The 17109-nt window shown below is 37.2% G+C and overlaps 1 protein-coding gene across 2 annotated transcripts in view; it reads right to left on the reverse strand.

Moving 5' to 3' along the window:
• The window catches only part of LOC139119970 (protein FAM193A-like), a 29107-nt gene that overhangs the window by 6013 nt on the left and 5985 nt on the right, over window positions 1–17109 (reverse strand). Inside the window, exons 2-12 of one of the 2 annotated variants that reach the window (XM_070683938.1) lie at window positions 12603–12665; window positions 11420–11614; window positions 10562–10642; window positions 9461–9713; window positions 8722–8987; window positions 6529–6713; window positions 6148–6235; window positions 5291–5499; window positions 4455–4724; window positions 3403–3853; window positions 708–1506 (exon numbers count right to left, since the gene is read on the reverse strand). In XM_070683938.1, the coding sequence (XP_070540039.1) occupies window positions 708–1506; window positions 3403–3853; window positions 4455–4724; window positions 5291–5499; window positions 6148–6235; window positions 6529–6713; window positions 8722–8987; window positions 9461–9713; window positions 10562–10642; window positions 11420–11614; window positions 12603–12665 (2860 nt within the window). The remainder of the gene's footprint in view (window positions 1–707; window positions 1507–3402; window positions 3854–4454; window positions 4725–5290; window positions 5500–6147; window positions 6236–6528; window positions 6714–8721; window positions 8988–9460; window positions 9714–10561; window positions 10643–11419; window positions 11615–12602; window positions 12666–17109) is intronic. The other variant, XM_070683940.1, reaches the window with a different exon arrangement.

Below are 17109 nucleotides of genomic sequence, written 5' to 3' on the forward strand. Positions count from 1 at the left end.
TGAGTGAGACTTTACTTTCACACAAAACATCAAACTTTACTTACAAGCATGTGAACTCATGCCAAGAATAAACTTTTGGTTTTTGCAGTACAAAGATGAACGGGCAAAATCTCTTTTCTGTATATTATGAACTCTACTACAGGAAATAAATCTGAAGTTATGTTAATTTAATATCTGCACACTCATGGCATCCATGATCATCAAGTTGTGGATTATGCCTGGTTGATGCCAATAGGAATGTTGTTTTGTTTGAAAATAAAACCAATGATGCAAACGGTGAATTCATAATTATTTAGAATTTGTAACAAGTAACAAAGATATTATTGTGATTGGTCGAGACGTGAAAATGACTGTGCTGTATTTGTGATATAGCACAGTTGAAACATAAGTGAGCTCTCTGCTACAGAAAAATTCTTTTGGCGTTTCACTCCAGAATTTCAACATATTGTGGTGAAATTACAGCAATAAACCACCTCAGCAATAGAGGTATACCGCTCTGTTTTGACCAGTTCACTCCCTATGTACTTGCAATTATACATGTCGTGATTTGGTCAATTTATTGTGGTGCTATCTCCGGTGGTTTTTTGCGTAAATACAATGTTCTTGCAACAAGTAATCTCAAGCCACAAAGTAGATCCATAATCCATCAATCATGTATATGTGCACAGTTATTACAGGAAAACTCTCTTTTATTCACTTCCAATTACCTGTATTTCCTGAATGTCTGGTCTCTTCCTGTTGTTTGGCGTGATTAATTGCAGCTTGTCTAAGTAGCTCGGGGGTCAGCTTGTTGGGTAGTCTATCGTGCTGATGGAGTAAGGACTGCTGGGGGTTTAGACTGTGAGTAAACTGGTTGTGTCTAACGCAGTAGTCAAAGTGAACTCCGCTCTCTCCTTTACCTGAAGATTGGTTGAGAACCATCCGATGTCTGTCGGGACAGTTTTCTCCGCACTGGCTTGATTTCTTCTCTCCATTCAGGCTATCCTTATGCTGCTGCTGTTGTGGTTGTTGTTTGTGCTGTTGAACAGTCGGTGTTTTATTTACACTTTGCCCGTCTTTCCCATTTGGAACACTGACCTTGGGTTGTGCTGTTGTCGTAGGATGGACAAACTGCTTCTCTACCTCCGCTTCTCTGTCGCCACTGACTTTCCTTGCATTAAGAGCTATCTTGGCATTCTCGTAGGCATTATTGTCCCACTCACCATACGCATGGTAGATGTGTTCATGCAATGCCTCCTGGGAAGTGAGATCCATGCTCAGCATGGGCAGGTTGATGGCTGTGGTGGTGCTGAGGTTCTGCGATGAAGTAGATGAGTAGAGGTGAGGGTGGATCAGAGACCGGATGGAACTGGGACTGTGCTGCGCGTGCAAGTGGGCTGCGGTTGGATTATGCAAGTGTGAGTAAAGGGAATAGGACGACAGTTTTGGAGTTGTGGCTGCTTCTTGTAAGGCTTCGGCGCAGAAATGACATTCACATGGCTTCTCGGTCTTTTCATTCTTGGCATCCTGAGAGGAGGAAAGAAATTTACATCGTACAAGTCAGAGTATTTTTTCATATGTAAAGCTAATCGGTACGTAGTGTCTGAGAATGTTTTCAACTTTTGACATTTGTGTACCATATTTGCACATAACGGGGAACATTTAAATTACCATTGCAATATTTATTGCTTGCGTTTGTCAAAAGAAATTGCAGTGATGCATTATCCCGTCAAAAAAACTTGAACTATGTATATAAAAAATACCGTCAAGGACAGTGTGCTCACATTCAGTTTGAACTGGTCCATTCAAGAAATATTTAAACCAGAAAAACAAGAATGACAAAAGCAAATAAGGTCTGCAACTTAGGCACTGGAGGTCATCGTATGCATATCAACTTCTATAGCAATGGGACAAGCAGGTCCTTAATACATAAGCAATTGTCAACAAAACAAATTAGCCAGAGAAGGCTTGACAAAAAGAAAAGGTTGGAAGAGTGGGAAAAAATAAAGAGTGGGAAAAAAATATACAAGGGACGTGGTAAAAAGTAATGCTACCTCATCAATCTTCTAGACCCTACCCCCTCCTGAATATCAAATGTTCGACCCCTTGGTTGACCATGTTTACATAAGGCCAGATGGCAGGAAATGTATTTACAACTTAAGGATTTTTTTAATTAATGCTATGAGTGCTATCATTTGAATGTAAACAGCATTAAAATTAGTTACAGATAGTGAAATGCATTCCACTGTGGGGGTGATTATGACATCTGGAATTATGCTGGATCCAAATTTCTCATCAGTTCTTGTGTGTCTTACATCGAAAAGTTGCAAAAATTGATCCGCAATGAAAAAATTTACCTCAGCTTTGTTTTCTGGATCAAATTTTACTACAAATTGATACCAAATATGACAAAATTATGTTCACAGCCTTCAAAGCTGTCTCACAACATATCCTGGGTTGGTGTAAGTCATTTAAGGTCACAAACTAAGAAAATTACCTAAAATATAAAAATTTGGGGGTTTCCCAACACTTTGAGCAGAAAATTTATCTAATAATATCCCTCTGGACTTTTGTACCCAATTACAAAGCTATCAGACAAGTAATTTTGAGAACAAGTTTTCTTGACCAAAAATGACAAAATTGTCTAAAAAATACAAATTTGTATATTTCAGGACAACTTCCACATATCTAACTATTGTCATCCCTTGACATCTGGACACCAAATATAAAAGCTGTCTGTCCAGGGGCTTTAAAAAGAAAATATTTTTTAAGATTTTTTGACCAAAAATGACAAAATTGCCCCAAAACAGTAATTTTTCCAATTTTGTTGTAATTTCAGCAATTACAAGGGTAACACCCTTGCAAACATCCAACCAAAATTTGAGAGCAACTGGGCTGGTGGTTAAGGGGAAGAATGTTTACTTAAAATGAGAAAAATAACCAAAATATTCAGCAAAAATACAAAATTCAAGATAAATTTTCACAAATTTTCAAAGCAATCAAACCAACGGTTCTTGAGTTATTAATTCTTCACCATTTTCACATTTTGTAAGCTCATTTGCATAATTTTGGCAATGCAAATTTCGTTTGAACAAAATCCCATCTATAGCCCAGCATGCATCAACACACCAAATACCAAGCTTAAAAGTGCAGCGGTTCGCGAGTTTTTGATGTTGACGGACATACTATACGTACACACATACATACATACATACATACATACAGACGTCACCAACTTCAGCTTATATGATAACCTAACATTGGTATACCAAATGTGAGCTAAAAATGATACACAGGGGAAAGTGACTATTAACATGCTTGCTAAGCCTTATTTGTTTAATTTTCACTGTGCAAGTATGTGAAAAACATGTGCTCATACCCAGGGGTAAAAATAATTGTCATAGGTGTATAATGGAAGCTTACATTTGTGTCAGTTGCCTTTTCCAAACTCAAGCTTTCATCTCTTGTACATGTCTCACATTCACAGCCGTCTTCTTCTTCCTCTTCTTCTTCCTCGTCATCTTCATCATCCTCATCCTCATCATCCTCATCATCTCCATCATCCTCTTCATCATCTTCCTCTTCATCCTCACACTCGTCATCATCTTCGTCGTCGTCCTCATCATCTTCATCTTCATCGTCGTCATCCTCATCGTCATCAATGTCAACATCGTCATCTGCTTCATTGTGCATTTCCTCTGCTGACTTGAGTGTTCCGTTGGCTTGTTTCTGCACGTCATCCTGGCACTGTCCCATATTCTCCTTGGACGAGTGGTAACACTGGTTGCTCTGATCCGACAAAGCATCATCCGAGTCTAAGCCGTCTATCTTGTTTTCATCATCTCCTGAGAAATGGCCGTTTGGTGAACTCATTCTACAAGAGACATTCGGGAGAAGGCGATGGAGATATTCATAATGGGGTCGGTAAAAATAATTTTTTGCAGAATCCAAGTGGCACATCATTGACCCTACAGAGCTCTCCGTGGCGCAAGAAAAGTTGTAGCCACAGGTAGTGAGACAAACAAAGATTTCAACAAAGTCTTAGATTAATCCTTTTTTTTTGTTGAACATCTCTTATGTAGTCATGACACTCCTGAAAATGTGATAACTCAAAGTTCAACACAACTACAACAAGTAAGGGTAATTTTGATACCTCAAACATTCAATTAGGATTCTTGAGAGGCTGTCTACAGATGACTTATCAAATCAAATTGAACTTGAGGAAAACACTTTGATCTACATGCTCATCAAAAGTGTGCATACTCGTGATCTGGCAATCATTCTGTAGTCCCATAGGAGGGAAATGATTAAACTATGAGGCTACAAAATTCTTGCCGACAAGGAGGCTCAATTTTAATATATGGATTCAACAGGAAACAGGGATGAAGGTGTTATAACTAGGTGATGGAAAATGGCTTGAAGAGCAATGTGTATCAGATGTAGATATTGAGAGTCAAGACAAGAGTGATACTTACCCTGATGTAGTGAGATCATTCCTGGAAAATATCGGAATCATGTCATCCGACCCTCGAGGAGAAGAACACTCTGATGATGTAGATGATGAGATATCTGGCGGATTGATGGACAAGTGATGTAGCGCCTCTAGTGATGTGATGTGGGAATTGGAATCCAAGTTAACGGCACTATGGAGATTGTGGGTTGGAACAGTAAGATCGTTACACAGGTCTGGACTTATCAAACCACAGGTTATCATGTGTGATATACTGCATTCATCACATGGGCACCTTTATGAATGATGAAAAAGAAGGACATATCTGTATTGAGTGCAAGTCTATAGGTATTGTCAGAAAAACAGATTTACAGATTTAACCTCCGCGCAACAAACCCTAGATAATCTGAGAGACTGTGCATGATCAACATTGGTTGTTAAAAATGAACAGAGTTTAATAACATTGGAGTCAGTTTTAATTCAAATAAAAAGTAAAAAGACCAAGTTTATCAAATGCAGAAAGACATCTTGACTTCATGTTGTTCATGCCAGGGTACAACCTTTTTGGGAGAAAATATCTACTGTGGATAATGCGCAAAATCTGGACAGACTGAAGCATGGTACATTATAAAACCAAAGCACCAAAGCACAAATTTTGGATTTACTTGTTCACTTGTTCATCGGCTTGGGTCACTCTACTTCAAAAGTCATCTTCACAGAGGTCTGTATCAGTTGTCAATTTGCTTCATGACTACTTTTGGTAAGCGGCACAACATAAATTACTTCAACCTCTAAAATATTCTATTTCTCATAAACATAGATCTTTACTGCAAGGAATCAACAAATATTTTATTTATTCACCTTTTCCGTTTACACGTTGAGCAATGAAGATCACTCTCTGATGGTTTCTCTCCGTCAAGGAGCTGACCCCAAAGTGCACTGAAATCTGGACAGTTAGTTGGTTTATTTCCTGAACTTTTCTGACTGACTTGAGCCTCTAATGCTCTCCTCTGAGCTTTGAAAAATTCCCAATCTTCCTTCAGCATGCGTTGTTTTGCTTTCAGAGTAGCCTGGAATGATTGAAATTGTCCAAAGAATTGTGAGCTATTTCTTGAAAAAAAACCGAGTGTACTGTGTGAAGATCAAATCTGCAGCTACTGTGTCCTGCTTCTGTTGATTACCAGATAAGTTAGCTATGAAAAGTCTTAATAATCACAAAGACAAAAAAATACAATTTACAACTTTAATTCTGTGAAATTACCAAACAGAATACACAACAAGTAATGTGGTATTAATAACTCATAAATGTTTAGATCTGTTAATGGCAGTACAATATTGAGTGGGCGAAAGTTTCTAAACTACCTGCTTATAATAACTCGTAAGTATGTAAATAGCAGAAATGTAATACATTCCTACAACTCCTTAAGACAAATCCAATTTTTAACATCTCGAGTGAAAAGTAACATGACAGATTTCTGCTCTGCCACTACGGCTTGTAAAACATTACCAAAACTCCACTTATTGTTGCATGACAAGGTTGGACTATTATTTCACTAGAAATGGCGACGAGAGAAGGGTTTTATGTAACTTTCATGCGATGGGTGTCATCAAAATCACAAAATATTAGGTATCTGGATCATTATCGGCAAAGGGATGGGTATTAAACCATGAATTCTCAAAGTAAAAATTTGGACCATAAAGCCACGGAGTGAACTAACCTGTTCCTCATGGAACATTTCCATGAGTTGTTGACAGTCTCTCCAATCAACAGATACGCTGGACATCTCAGTATCAAACTTTGTATACCTGTGAAATAATAAGTGTTGAAGTTTTAATAAGTAAACAGTCTTTAATATAAAATAGTTGTATGAAAGCCCCATATGTGCGGATTTAGCAAGATTTAACGACCGGCAAAAATATGTGACATTCGACATCAGCTCTGCGTGTTTCTTACTTCCAAAACAAATTTGAGCTCCTTGCTGCTGGCCATCATATTGTGGTTGTAACAAAAAGTTATGGCTGTACCAAGTCAAAGAGATATGGAGTGATCCAAAGAACATCTTTTGAAGGTAACAATCAAGGACAAGAGTTTGTCTCACCTGTGGTAGAGGTTTGGATAAGTGTCTTGATAGTAGCAGTCTCTTGAATTTTCCTTAGGTCGTAATTGTTCCATCAACATGGGTAAACTGTTCTGTACCAGAGGATCGGTGTACACTATACTTTGGAAAAGGTGTTTGTTGTGGAACTCCCACGTAAGGTTGAATTTTGACAGATGCTCAGTTTCCTGGTCAGAAAAATGAATTTTTTAATGTACAGTAGCTAATATTAGTAAAACTGCATGAAATTTATTCCTACATGATAATGAATACTTGTTATCTCGGTCACTTTCTTGGGATCATAGCCGATATCCTACAAACAAACATTTTGTTTCAAAACACACTTGCAAAGTAAAACAGTGGAGTTAAATCACTGCACAGAGGTTAGAAGACAGAATGTTGGTTGACAGGGTAAAAACCACAACCAATAAAATTCACAAGATGGTGAATGGGAAAAGGGATAACCAACAAGAATGGGAAGTTCACAGCATAGGGTGCTACGCAATGCCTCACTGGGTAAAAACCAATGACTGTACATGTAAGTTGAAAAGTGTTAAGTGTAAATTGATAGCTGAAAGTTCATTAGAGTGATGTATTCAAAACAAGGAAGTCAAATGCAACAAAGGAATAATGGCATGAGATCTTAACCCTTTAAACTTATACGGTCACCTGTAATCTAAATATGCCCATATATGGTTAAAAGGGCGTTCCTTGGTATTCAAAATGCTCATGTGAGGGCGCTGTTTTTAAAAAGTGGCCACCCGCTTAAAATCTGTGATTGGTTAGATTTTCTCTTACCATGATACCTGTGGCAAAATTGGAACAGGTGGCAGTATACCTTTCAGCTCTAAAGTCAATTTTTGTTGCCTTTATTAAATATACCCTGGCCATATTTCAGATTTTTGCCAAAATTTTGATAAACAGTTGTAGCCAATGCTATGTGATGTCCAATAGGTCCAAAGTAAATATTACAGGAAAATTCATAAAAAATTGGCAACATGCTGCACTAAAACTTTTGGTATGAAAAATTACATACTCAAAGGGTTAAAACTTTTCAGACGGCAATATTTGTGACTTTGCAGTCCGGTTGTTCTGTATATACACTCATCTAAAACACTGACTGTTACTCTTAAATAGAATTGTACATCAATGTGAACAATTTGCCTTCTGCTATATATCTTATCTGGAATGTGGTTCTTCAAGTAGCAGTTCAAAGGTAAACAACATGACAAAGCACAAAAAACTGGCACAACCGGTGATACAAGCAAATAGATGCTCTTTCCAAGGCCTCCCCTACTCCTACAATTACTTCCTGCTGCTCACCATAGTATCTTTTAAATAGAACGATCCTATCAATGTAATTAACAAAATTACAACAAATAAATTCATCTAACTACCACTGTATTCTACAAACAGTGAAATACACACTTGATGGTTGGTAAAGCTTCAAGAACATTTTCCAAACAGCAAATTTAAAAATAAATGTTTTCACTATTTCCTTTGGTGACTTATGCCTACACCACAACCATTACTTTGGTTTTTTTACCAACAAAACCACCTACAAATTTCCCTCCATCACAATGGATAGTATTTTTTACCTTCAGGAAATAGTTATGGGATTACAGGAAATAAATTTCCTGCCTTTGTTGGCATCTCAGCTCTAATATTTGAGCTTTAATTGCAGCACTTTGGGGAAACACTGCTTGCACTTACTCCAAGCCACGAGTGGAAGACGTTAACAATAGCAGTGTTTATGTCTGAAGGCCTTTTATTTCAATCCATTGTAGCCTCTGGATCAGAGTCAACATAATTACACAAACAGACCACACTGTTTGAACTGGCATTCTTGTTCTGCAGGTTCAACATTATTTGTAAGAGGCTTTTTTGTGTACCAAGGTATTTTCATAAACAAATATTTGGGTACTTCTCGAAAAACTGATCATTTTATTAAAATGTAGAATTTCAGAGATGGAGACGTAAATACTGACTCACAAATGAGTTAATCTCAAATATTGTGAATTATCCTCATGCAAATATAAATATCTAAGCATGCCCTCGGCAAATTTGTGCTGCTCTAGTGGGCATACACATTACTTATTTATGTGAAGTGTTACTTGATGACAACGTTTTACATGGCATAACTTTAGTGATGATTCCAAAACCAACAAGAGGAATAAAGACTGTGACTGTACTCACCAACTCAGTAAGTATCTTGGCCAGTGCCCGAGACGCTGAACACAGAGCTCCGTATTCTTCCAATACCATACTAACAAACTGCTTTGCCTGCTGTAGTGTCTTGTGCCCAGATGACAGCTGTTTTAGTAGCCGGACCTTCATCTCAATAATGTACTCACGGCCCTGCGACTCTAACCTTTGGAAAAGCTGGTGAGGATCACGCATGCATAGTTTGTGAACTAGCTCCTTTTGGCGTTCGACATCAAGTTTTGAGCCGGCATCTTCATCTGTTGAGGGTCGGATAAAGGAATGTATTGTGTTATCATGTGTACCTATGAAACATCATAAAGTAGAGTCAAGGACACTGCTAACCTGCTCACCCTCAGTCCCTGTAAACAGATCCACATCACCATTGATGACTATGGGTTTGGCCCTAACCATCACTGTGAATGGGTGACATGTAAATCTAAAATACCATTGCTATTAAAAACTGGCCACTGCAGCAACAGCTGTATATGTTACCCCTTGATTTTTGCTCAGTATCAAGGAGCAGAAATGAACTTCTATGTGCCATGTATACTCTCTTTCTGAACTACTTGATCTTGTATGAAGCAAATATGTGAACTGTACATCTGGAGTCAATGATTTCACACTGGCAGACAGTCATGCACCATTCCGATGCAAAGGGAGTACCATTGACTGTTTCCAGACAGTGGCAGTCAAACGTTGACAGTTTTTGGAAACTATGCACACAACCTACCAGCTAATGCAGTACCAGCTTCCCTGTAGACACATCTGACAGCATGACGGAGTTCAATCCAGCAAGATTGTAGCTGCTGAGTTTCTCTCTCATGATCTGCTGCTATCTGTCTCCGTTCAGTACATGCTTCACAGTTACAGACAGAGCCATTTTGGGTAGCTTGATCCACACTGATTCCACTATCCAAGGCCGTCTCCATGTCTTGGACCGTACTGAGTAGCGGAAGGGGAGGCTGAAGCAGCAAGTCCTGGGTCTACGTTTTTGGAGATAAAAGATTCAAATATCAAGAAACTGTGGATTTGCAACCTCAATGAGATCACAAAATCTGATAACCTGATGCCAAAAGATAGAATGTCCTTCCCTGTCGACAGCACACTTCAAAATAGGTCACATGATATTTCCTGTCAAGGATACTGGTCAGGGATAAAGGTCGTCTGCCCTGAAGTCAGGTGTACTCATGTCAAACAGGGTATTTTACTGTTTTCATTGGGAAGTGCAATGAACAAGTACAGAACAAAAGGCTCGCGGTTGAAAGTAGTTGGTCCTGAACAGTTTGCATTTCTGTACGATACACAAAGGTCAATGGTCTTCAAGGGCACTTGAATCAATCCCCTATAAATTTGGATTTACTAATTTAAGCACCATCGGATCTTTTTCACAGCTGTGTTTTCAATATTTGTCAAATATGCTACACTATATCAGGCAGGGTTTAATCACTTTTACAGTCAATTTGACAAAATACTCTTCATGATATTCAACATGGCAACTATATACCTAATTTATATTTGACGACAGCCAATTCTCTCCATGTCCTCAAATGTTACATGGGTGGCCAATTACCATATAAATAGGAATCACCTTTCTGTCCTATTCCAAAGCCAAATTTACAATATTCCCTTCTTTAAAATCCACCTTTTTGTTTAGCCATGAATACATAAATAGACTGCCCCCAACAACGATGAGGCAGTCCATCTCTTGAAGTCGATTGTGGACAGCAATGGTAATGTCAGCCTGACTGGACAAAGGCAATTCTTTGATTTTCACTGTGGAAGTATCAGGGATTTTGCATGGCAAGACTGACGTGATGACAACAAAGCTTACCAAAAGTGATGGCTGTGATGCCGCTTTCTTTTCTTCATCTTCAACAGTACGTCGGCAGTCTGGACACACCCACAATGGAAGCTGTCGTGATGTCACATGATATTAGCATCTATATCTTTACTACAACACAGTATGAATCAAACAATTTCTTTTTTTTTTTGTGGAAAACAAGTTGCATTTGCCGAGATCAAGAGTCACAAATTTACTTATCTGTATCCCAAATGTGATCAATTGAAGAGGATTAATCAGTAAACAATTATCTAGTTAAATTAAGTCCAGAGGAGTAGTCTCTTAACAATTATATTTATGAAGTTACACAAGTCCAAAGTATGGCTAATATTGATGAACTTTCTATCCAAAGTATGTGAAAGGAATTGTATTTGATTTAATAAGTCTTCCATTCAATGTCAGTCAATAATTTGAATACAGAACTTCATGTATGAAATATAAGAGTCACACTACATGTTGTCGGTTGAATTTGAATTTTATGCAATATCTTTGATGTGTCACAAAGAGAAAACAGGTGTTCAACAAGCTTCCATTCAATAAAAAGTGGATTAACCCTTCAATGGATACACATTGTTCTTACCAAGAAAGTTTCATGAGGAAAATGGAAAATACTTTAAGTGGTATTTTTTAAGTGGAGATGGACAGATCAGAAAACAAGGCTTGTAACATTTATTGGTTGGTTTGAGATTATCCATGCAAATCTGCTTTCAAGAATTATTTCCATTCACAGAAGCAAGATTTCGCCTCACTAGTAATGAAGGACACAATATAGGTGACAGAGGTAGGGCAAAGGTGGGGCAAGATATCCTGATTGATCAGTATTCCTGAAGACACTGACAGATTACTGACCTGAGCAATAGTGTGCGCTGCACCAGCAGGTGACTTAGTATTCGTGGAGTTTGTTGACGTCTGAGTACCAGTTTTACTGTTATTCTCAGAGTCTTTGGATGTCTTGTTTGGTGGATCTGGCCTTTCACATCGACACAGCAGACAACGTTCACCGTCCAAATATGGTGTGCTGGTCTTAGGCATTTGAGTCAATGGCTGTGTGAAAAGAAAAATGCATTAATGCTTTGCCCCATTGACACTTTAGCCCTGTAAACACTCCATCATGTACTGTTGTGTTTGACTCCACACACACACACACTGAGATAGGATTGAAGTAATGAGGGCCTAGGCAGAATGTGCTGCTGTGGACAGATATGTAATGAAGTAGATGTTGACAATTTCAACAAATGCAAGTTGCTAAACTACAGCTTGGGTGGTTTCACTTTGATAGCCTAACAGAAAGTGTGGCGTGAACTTTTTTTGATGAAATGCCAATATTTCATGTTATTTTCATAGTGTGTACATAGCATGTCACCACGACAGTACATACGTATCAATTCTTAGTAATTTAGGTCCAGCGATGAAATGCTTGAGCAACTCAACATTTTCTCTCAACACTTTAAACAGGATTGGTTGAAAGTTTCCTACAGTAAAAGTTTGACATAAGTTTAACACTTTTACTTTGTATTACCATAAATCAGGGCTGTCTTTGATCAAAGAAAGTACCATTCAATTTCAGCTGTAAGTTACTTCAATTGCACATCCTACGATACAATGGATAAGCCACACTGGTGCAATTATTAATCAGTTTCACCCTTTAACCATCATGGTTTGGCCCAGTGCCAGTGTTTTCTATAGCAAAGAGGGATCACCACACACGGAAATGGGGTGATAAGGCTAAAAATTCACATCTGACTGTACAGTGAAAACACCTTATCATCTTAGCAGGAAGAAGTTTCATATATTATTCCAAATTTTATGACGTGAGTTTTCCTGAAGGAAGATACATGCACTTATGAAAGTTTACTCTGATTTCCTGGCAATTTTGATTTCCCCAGACTTTGCCATGACAGATATCTCATCCTTGATGTTCCTTGTTATCTTCCCTGTCTGAAGGCTATCAGGCAGAGAATGCCGGAAGTACATGCCATATGAATCTCTGACACGTGTATTTTACACTTGCTCTACCGTTAGCACAACTCACCTCTGGAATATTGTCCAAATCCAGGTCAGACTTACTGCTTGCTGGAATCTGCAAAGAAATATTCTGAGAAGAGAGAATGCAAGTAAATAACTATGTATTAATTCATGAACAAAGATGATTATCTTTCCCTGAACTAGCTTGACTTATCAGCAAAACTGCCGCAGACTTTTGTGGAATATATAATTGATCAGACTGGTAGATAGATAATATCATGCCACCAAACAGTAGAATATCGCTTTTGTCTGTTTGGCATCATCTATCCGTTCAAATGTCATCATGTCTTATGGTAATCTTAGCTGGAGGAGAAAGTATTTACATACTCTTAGACCAGTCAAGTGAGCAGATGTCCATGTTCTTTTTTTCAGAAGTCTAAAAACATAGTATTGGTGATACTTTTATCAATGTGTAAGTTGTTATACAACAGTACACACCAAAAAAATGGTTTTCTTTATCATGTAATATCTGAAAGGATATCATTAATGTTTCTCTTAATTCTTTCATAAGCACAGCAAAAATGGCGTGCAAAATAATTACTTTTCCCCAAACAGTACATTTACAAACAAGTGCACTTGACATACATGTAGAGAAAATTAGAAATCATTTTCATTTACTTCCAGCACTTGTGAACAAGTACATTGCTACTTTACATACATGTACATGTACACTTGAATGTGATGATTTAAATTGACAGGAATAGCAACAGACTGGAGATTATGTATGAATGGTTAAAGGTCAAGAAACCAGGCCACATTATTCTAGATTTCAAATTCGACACGTTGGCAGTTCAGTCAGTGACAAGTAAAACTGATATCATACATACAAATGCATGTCATGAAGATTTGGAATGAGTCAGTCTGAAATGCTACACAATGGCAGATGGCCATATGAAGAGTAGGTGACTCAGATTTACCAAGCTCTATCTATGCTGATCAAAAATTCATAGAACTGTCACTGTCAGATCTCAGGTTACAGCTCATAAACAGTGAATGTTTGAGAAATGATGTTTAAAATGCAATGTACCCATAGACATGTATGCACAGGATATGAAAGTATCGGTGTTGCGTACAAGTAAGGCACATACAATGTACTGCAACTGCAGTTAGAGAAAACACTCGTGTTGTGCATTTACATGCACACCACAGAAAAGGAACAACACAGCAAATACGTACATACACACTGTAGCTGTATGCACAGGTATTTCATTGATTTTCTCTTCAATAAATGACAACAATCAGGATTGAGTTGAGCTCAAATTAATACCATATTTCTGGCGTGTTTTGTAAAAAAATACCTGGTCCAGTGTATTTATTTTCGGAAACAAGATGTTATCCAGCATCTACGCCAGTCAAGAAAACAAATCTTACAACCTTGTTATTTGCTCTATTCAAGCACACAAACCTTAGCAGTAGAACCTCCACTGCTGTATGGCAGAAATTCAAATGGTATGAAAGACTACATTCTGTCACACAAATCTTGTCTTAAGATTTTGGAAGAAGACCACAGTAAACTAAAGTGACAGTTAAAACAAAATTACATGTACAGATTCAACGCATTTAACTGAAACATGCAACGTGATGAACATGAACCTTGCAACGATCTTGTACAGATATGCTGAGTGTCCTATTACTGTCAACAAAGATAAAAATGTATGTATTTATATAAGTCAAACATCTCTGAATTTTCTTTCGAAAAGTCATAAATTGATTATCACATTCCATTTTGTTAATGGAATGATGAATATCTCTTCTGGTATAATGGCTTTCTAATGTCAAATCTAAGACTGTAGTCAAAGTTATCAGAGAATTGCAACCCAGAGCTCGTAATATATAAACTCATGCAATTTTCTTTTAAATTGTGTTAAATTAATTATATGCCAATCCATTTCTCAAATTGCATTAATTTATGAATGCTACTTCTGGTAACGGCTTTCTAGATACAAATCTAATCCTATTATCAAAGAATTGTAACCAAGAGCCAGTAAACCCTTTCTTCTCTGTGAGAGGGTGATAGTATGTATTCAAATTCACGCAATCAAGACATGGACGTTAAGTTTTATTCTTTCAATGTTCTATCATCATAATAATTAGATATTAACCTTCATGAGCAAATTTTTCTTCATAAATTCAAGCCTCCCTGCTTCAAGGACAGTCCTGAAGGGTTTGAACTTATTCAGGGACTTCCTGCGACCTACAAATTAGACTTCTCCAATGAGTAATATTTTTATCAAATAATGGATGATGAGTCTATGGAAAGTGATGGGATTTCACATCTGTGCTAACAATTATCATGCCCTAAAATTGACATATTTCATATAGAAAATTTAAAACTGTCATGAGATAGCTCTACTAATGTAACATGAAATCTATCCCCATGTTTCATATTTATATCAGCATCTGGCAGAGGAATGTTACAACAGCTATCTGCATTTGAAACATTATCAGTCTAACCAGAGAAGAGAAACAACGCCAGCAATGCACTAGTGTTATTATTGTATAGTAAACAGAATGAATTATCATCACAGAAATAACTCGCAGCAAACATACACGTATTGTTTTTGAGGGTGCATGGCTGAAAACATACCCATGAATATCACCATAAAAGTGATATTGCTTGCCATGCTGAGAAAAGTAATCACATTCAAACAGACAATCATTCTGAGCAGTATGGGGTAAATGGTTCATCAATTTGTTTTTTCCACATGGTAGAACTAAAATCCTATTATGTAATTCCTGTCAAGTAAATGCAACATGGCCAACAATGCTGCACAGTCAAGATGTATGAACCTCTACCAGTCTGGTACATGTACCAATGCATGTAAATCAATGTGATTTACTCACAGTACATCAAAGTAAGTAAATGATAAGTTTATAATCTGGATTAGGAACACTGAAATGATGAGTGATATTGACATGACAGAATAGCACTCATTCAACAATTTTGCTACAGTTGGGAAACAAATAAATCATTGGATTTACACATTTTGTACTGTATTATTTCAGTTGTTTCCATACATGACTATACATGTACATGTATGTATGCATCTGACATGGGGAAAACCTTGGTACCATTTACCATGTTTACTTATGCATTTGTCTAAAATATTTCCGCACTTGAAATGGATTTCAGGTACTATATCCCACACACAAATGTTTGACAAACACTTGATGTGAAATTTTATTTTTCCTGACACTTATATTTGTTATCTGAAATGGTGCATTCTATGCAAAAGGAAAAAATCTACACTGTACACAATTCTGTAATATTCAATATGTAAAATCGGTGTACATATAAACTATACATTTTCATTGATCATAGCTCATTTAGTTTATACATCACTTTTTCTCTAGCTTTCGTATTTCCCCTATGAAGAATTACTGATTTACCTCTATGGGTTGAAACCTAGTCGATCAGTTAGTCCTAGTCATGTCAGTTGTACATATAGTATTCAACATGTGGTGTAAGATTACAATTCTATTTGACTCTACTTGATTTTTTCAGCTAGTAAGTCAGGTTTGTCTACTTACAATGTTGCAGTCAGAAGCTATGGCGCGCTCACCACACATGTTCATGTAAGGTAAAGCACCTCAAACAGGGTATTTGTACTTTGAAAGAAATTGAAATCCCAGGTCTGAAAAATAATCTTTGAATTTTACATTTCCTTTTACACAGTAATACTATAGATTTGAACAGTTCAACTTCTCTTTAATGTCGTAGAATCACAATGTCAGACAAGGAATGAAAAGCTAATATTAAACCTGTTTGAAACACATTGGGTCCAGTTAACCCTTTATTCAGCAAAGTTCATAGGTCACTGACACCATCAGGTCAAGTTGGCTAAAACCAGTGAGACATGACATGTCCCATTTGTTGCATTTGAACAAAGACTCAAACAGTTGAGGTTCTTGAAAACATACATATTGTAATCATGATTTTTACTGAAACCACTCAAAATAGGTGAAACTATTATAGGTTTTGGCTCAATACCACTATTTTACTGATTTTGCACATGGGGAAAATCAGGCTGTGTAAGAAAATTCCTACATGAAAAGGTATCAAACTGCCATCAGACTGCAAATATTTCTGAAAAGACAAACTACAAGTGGAAATTTCTTGGCATAAGGGGAGAACCATTTGATTTCTGGGGGGGTATGGAGGAAGAGGGTATGGGAGCAAATTTTTTTTTCCTGTCAGAGTGACAGCAATTTTTTTTTTCTACTGTCAGACCTGCATCAATTTTTTTTTTCCAAATGGAGTAGCAGTGCAAATTTTTTTTTATTGGTCATCAAGTTTGTAATGTGTTGTATATAAGGGAGCCGTCATTATTGACGGCCTGAAACTCCGAAATTTCGAGTGACCCTCCCCCCCTTCACCAACCATGATGAATTTAAGTAACCTCCCTCTCTAACTCTGAAATTTTGACCATTCCCCACTTAGAAAAGTTAAATACCAATACATGTAATTACAGCAACAGTAAAGACCTTTCAAATCTTGATGTACCCTGCTAGAC

This window comes from Ptychodera flava, chromosome 20 (genome assembly GCF_041260155.1).
Source record: "Ptychodera flava strain L36383 chromosome 20, AS_Pfla_20210202, whole genome shotgun sequence".
NCBI lineage: Eukaryota > Metazoa > Hemichordata > Enteropneusta > Ptychoderidae > Ptychodera > Ptychodera flava.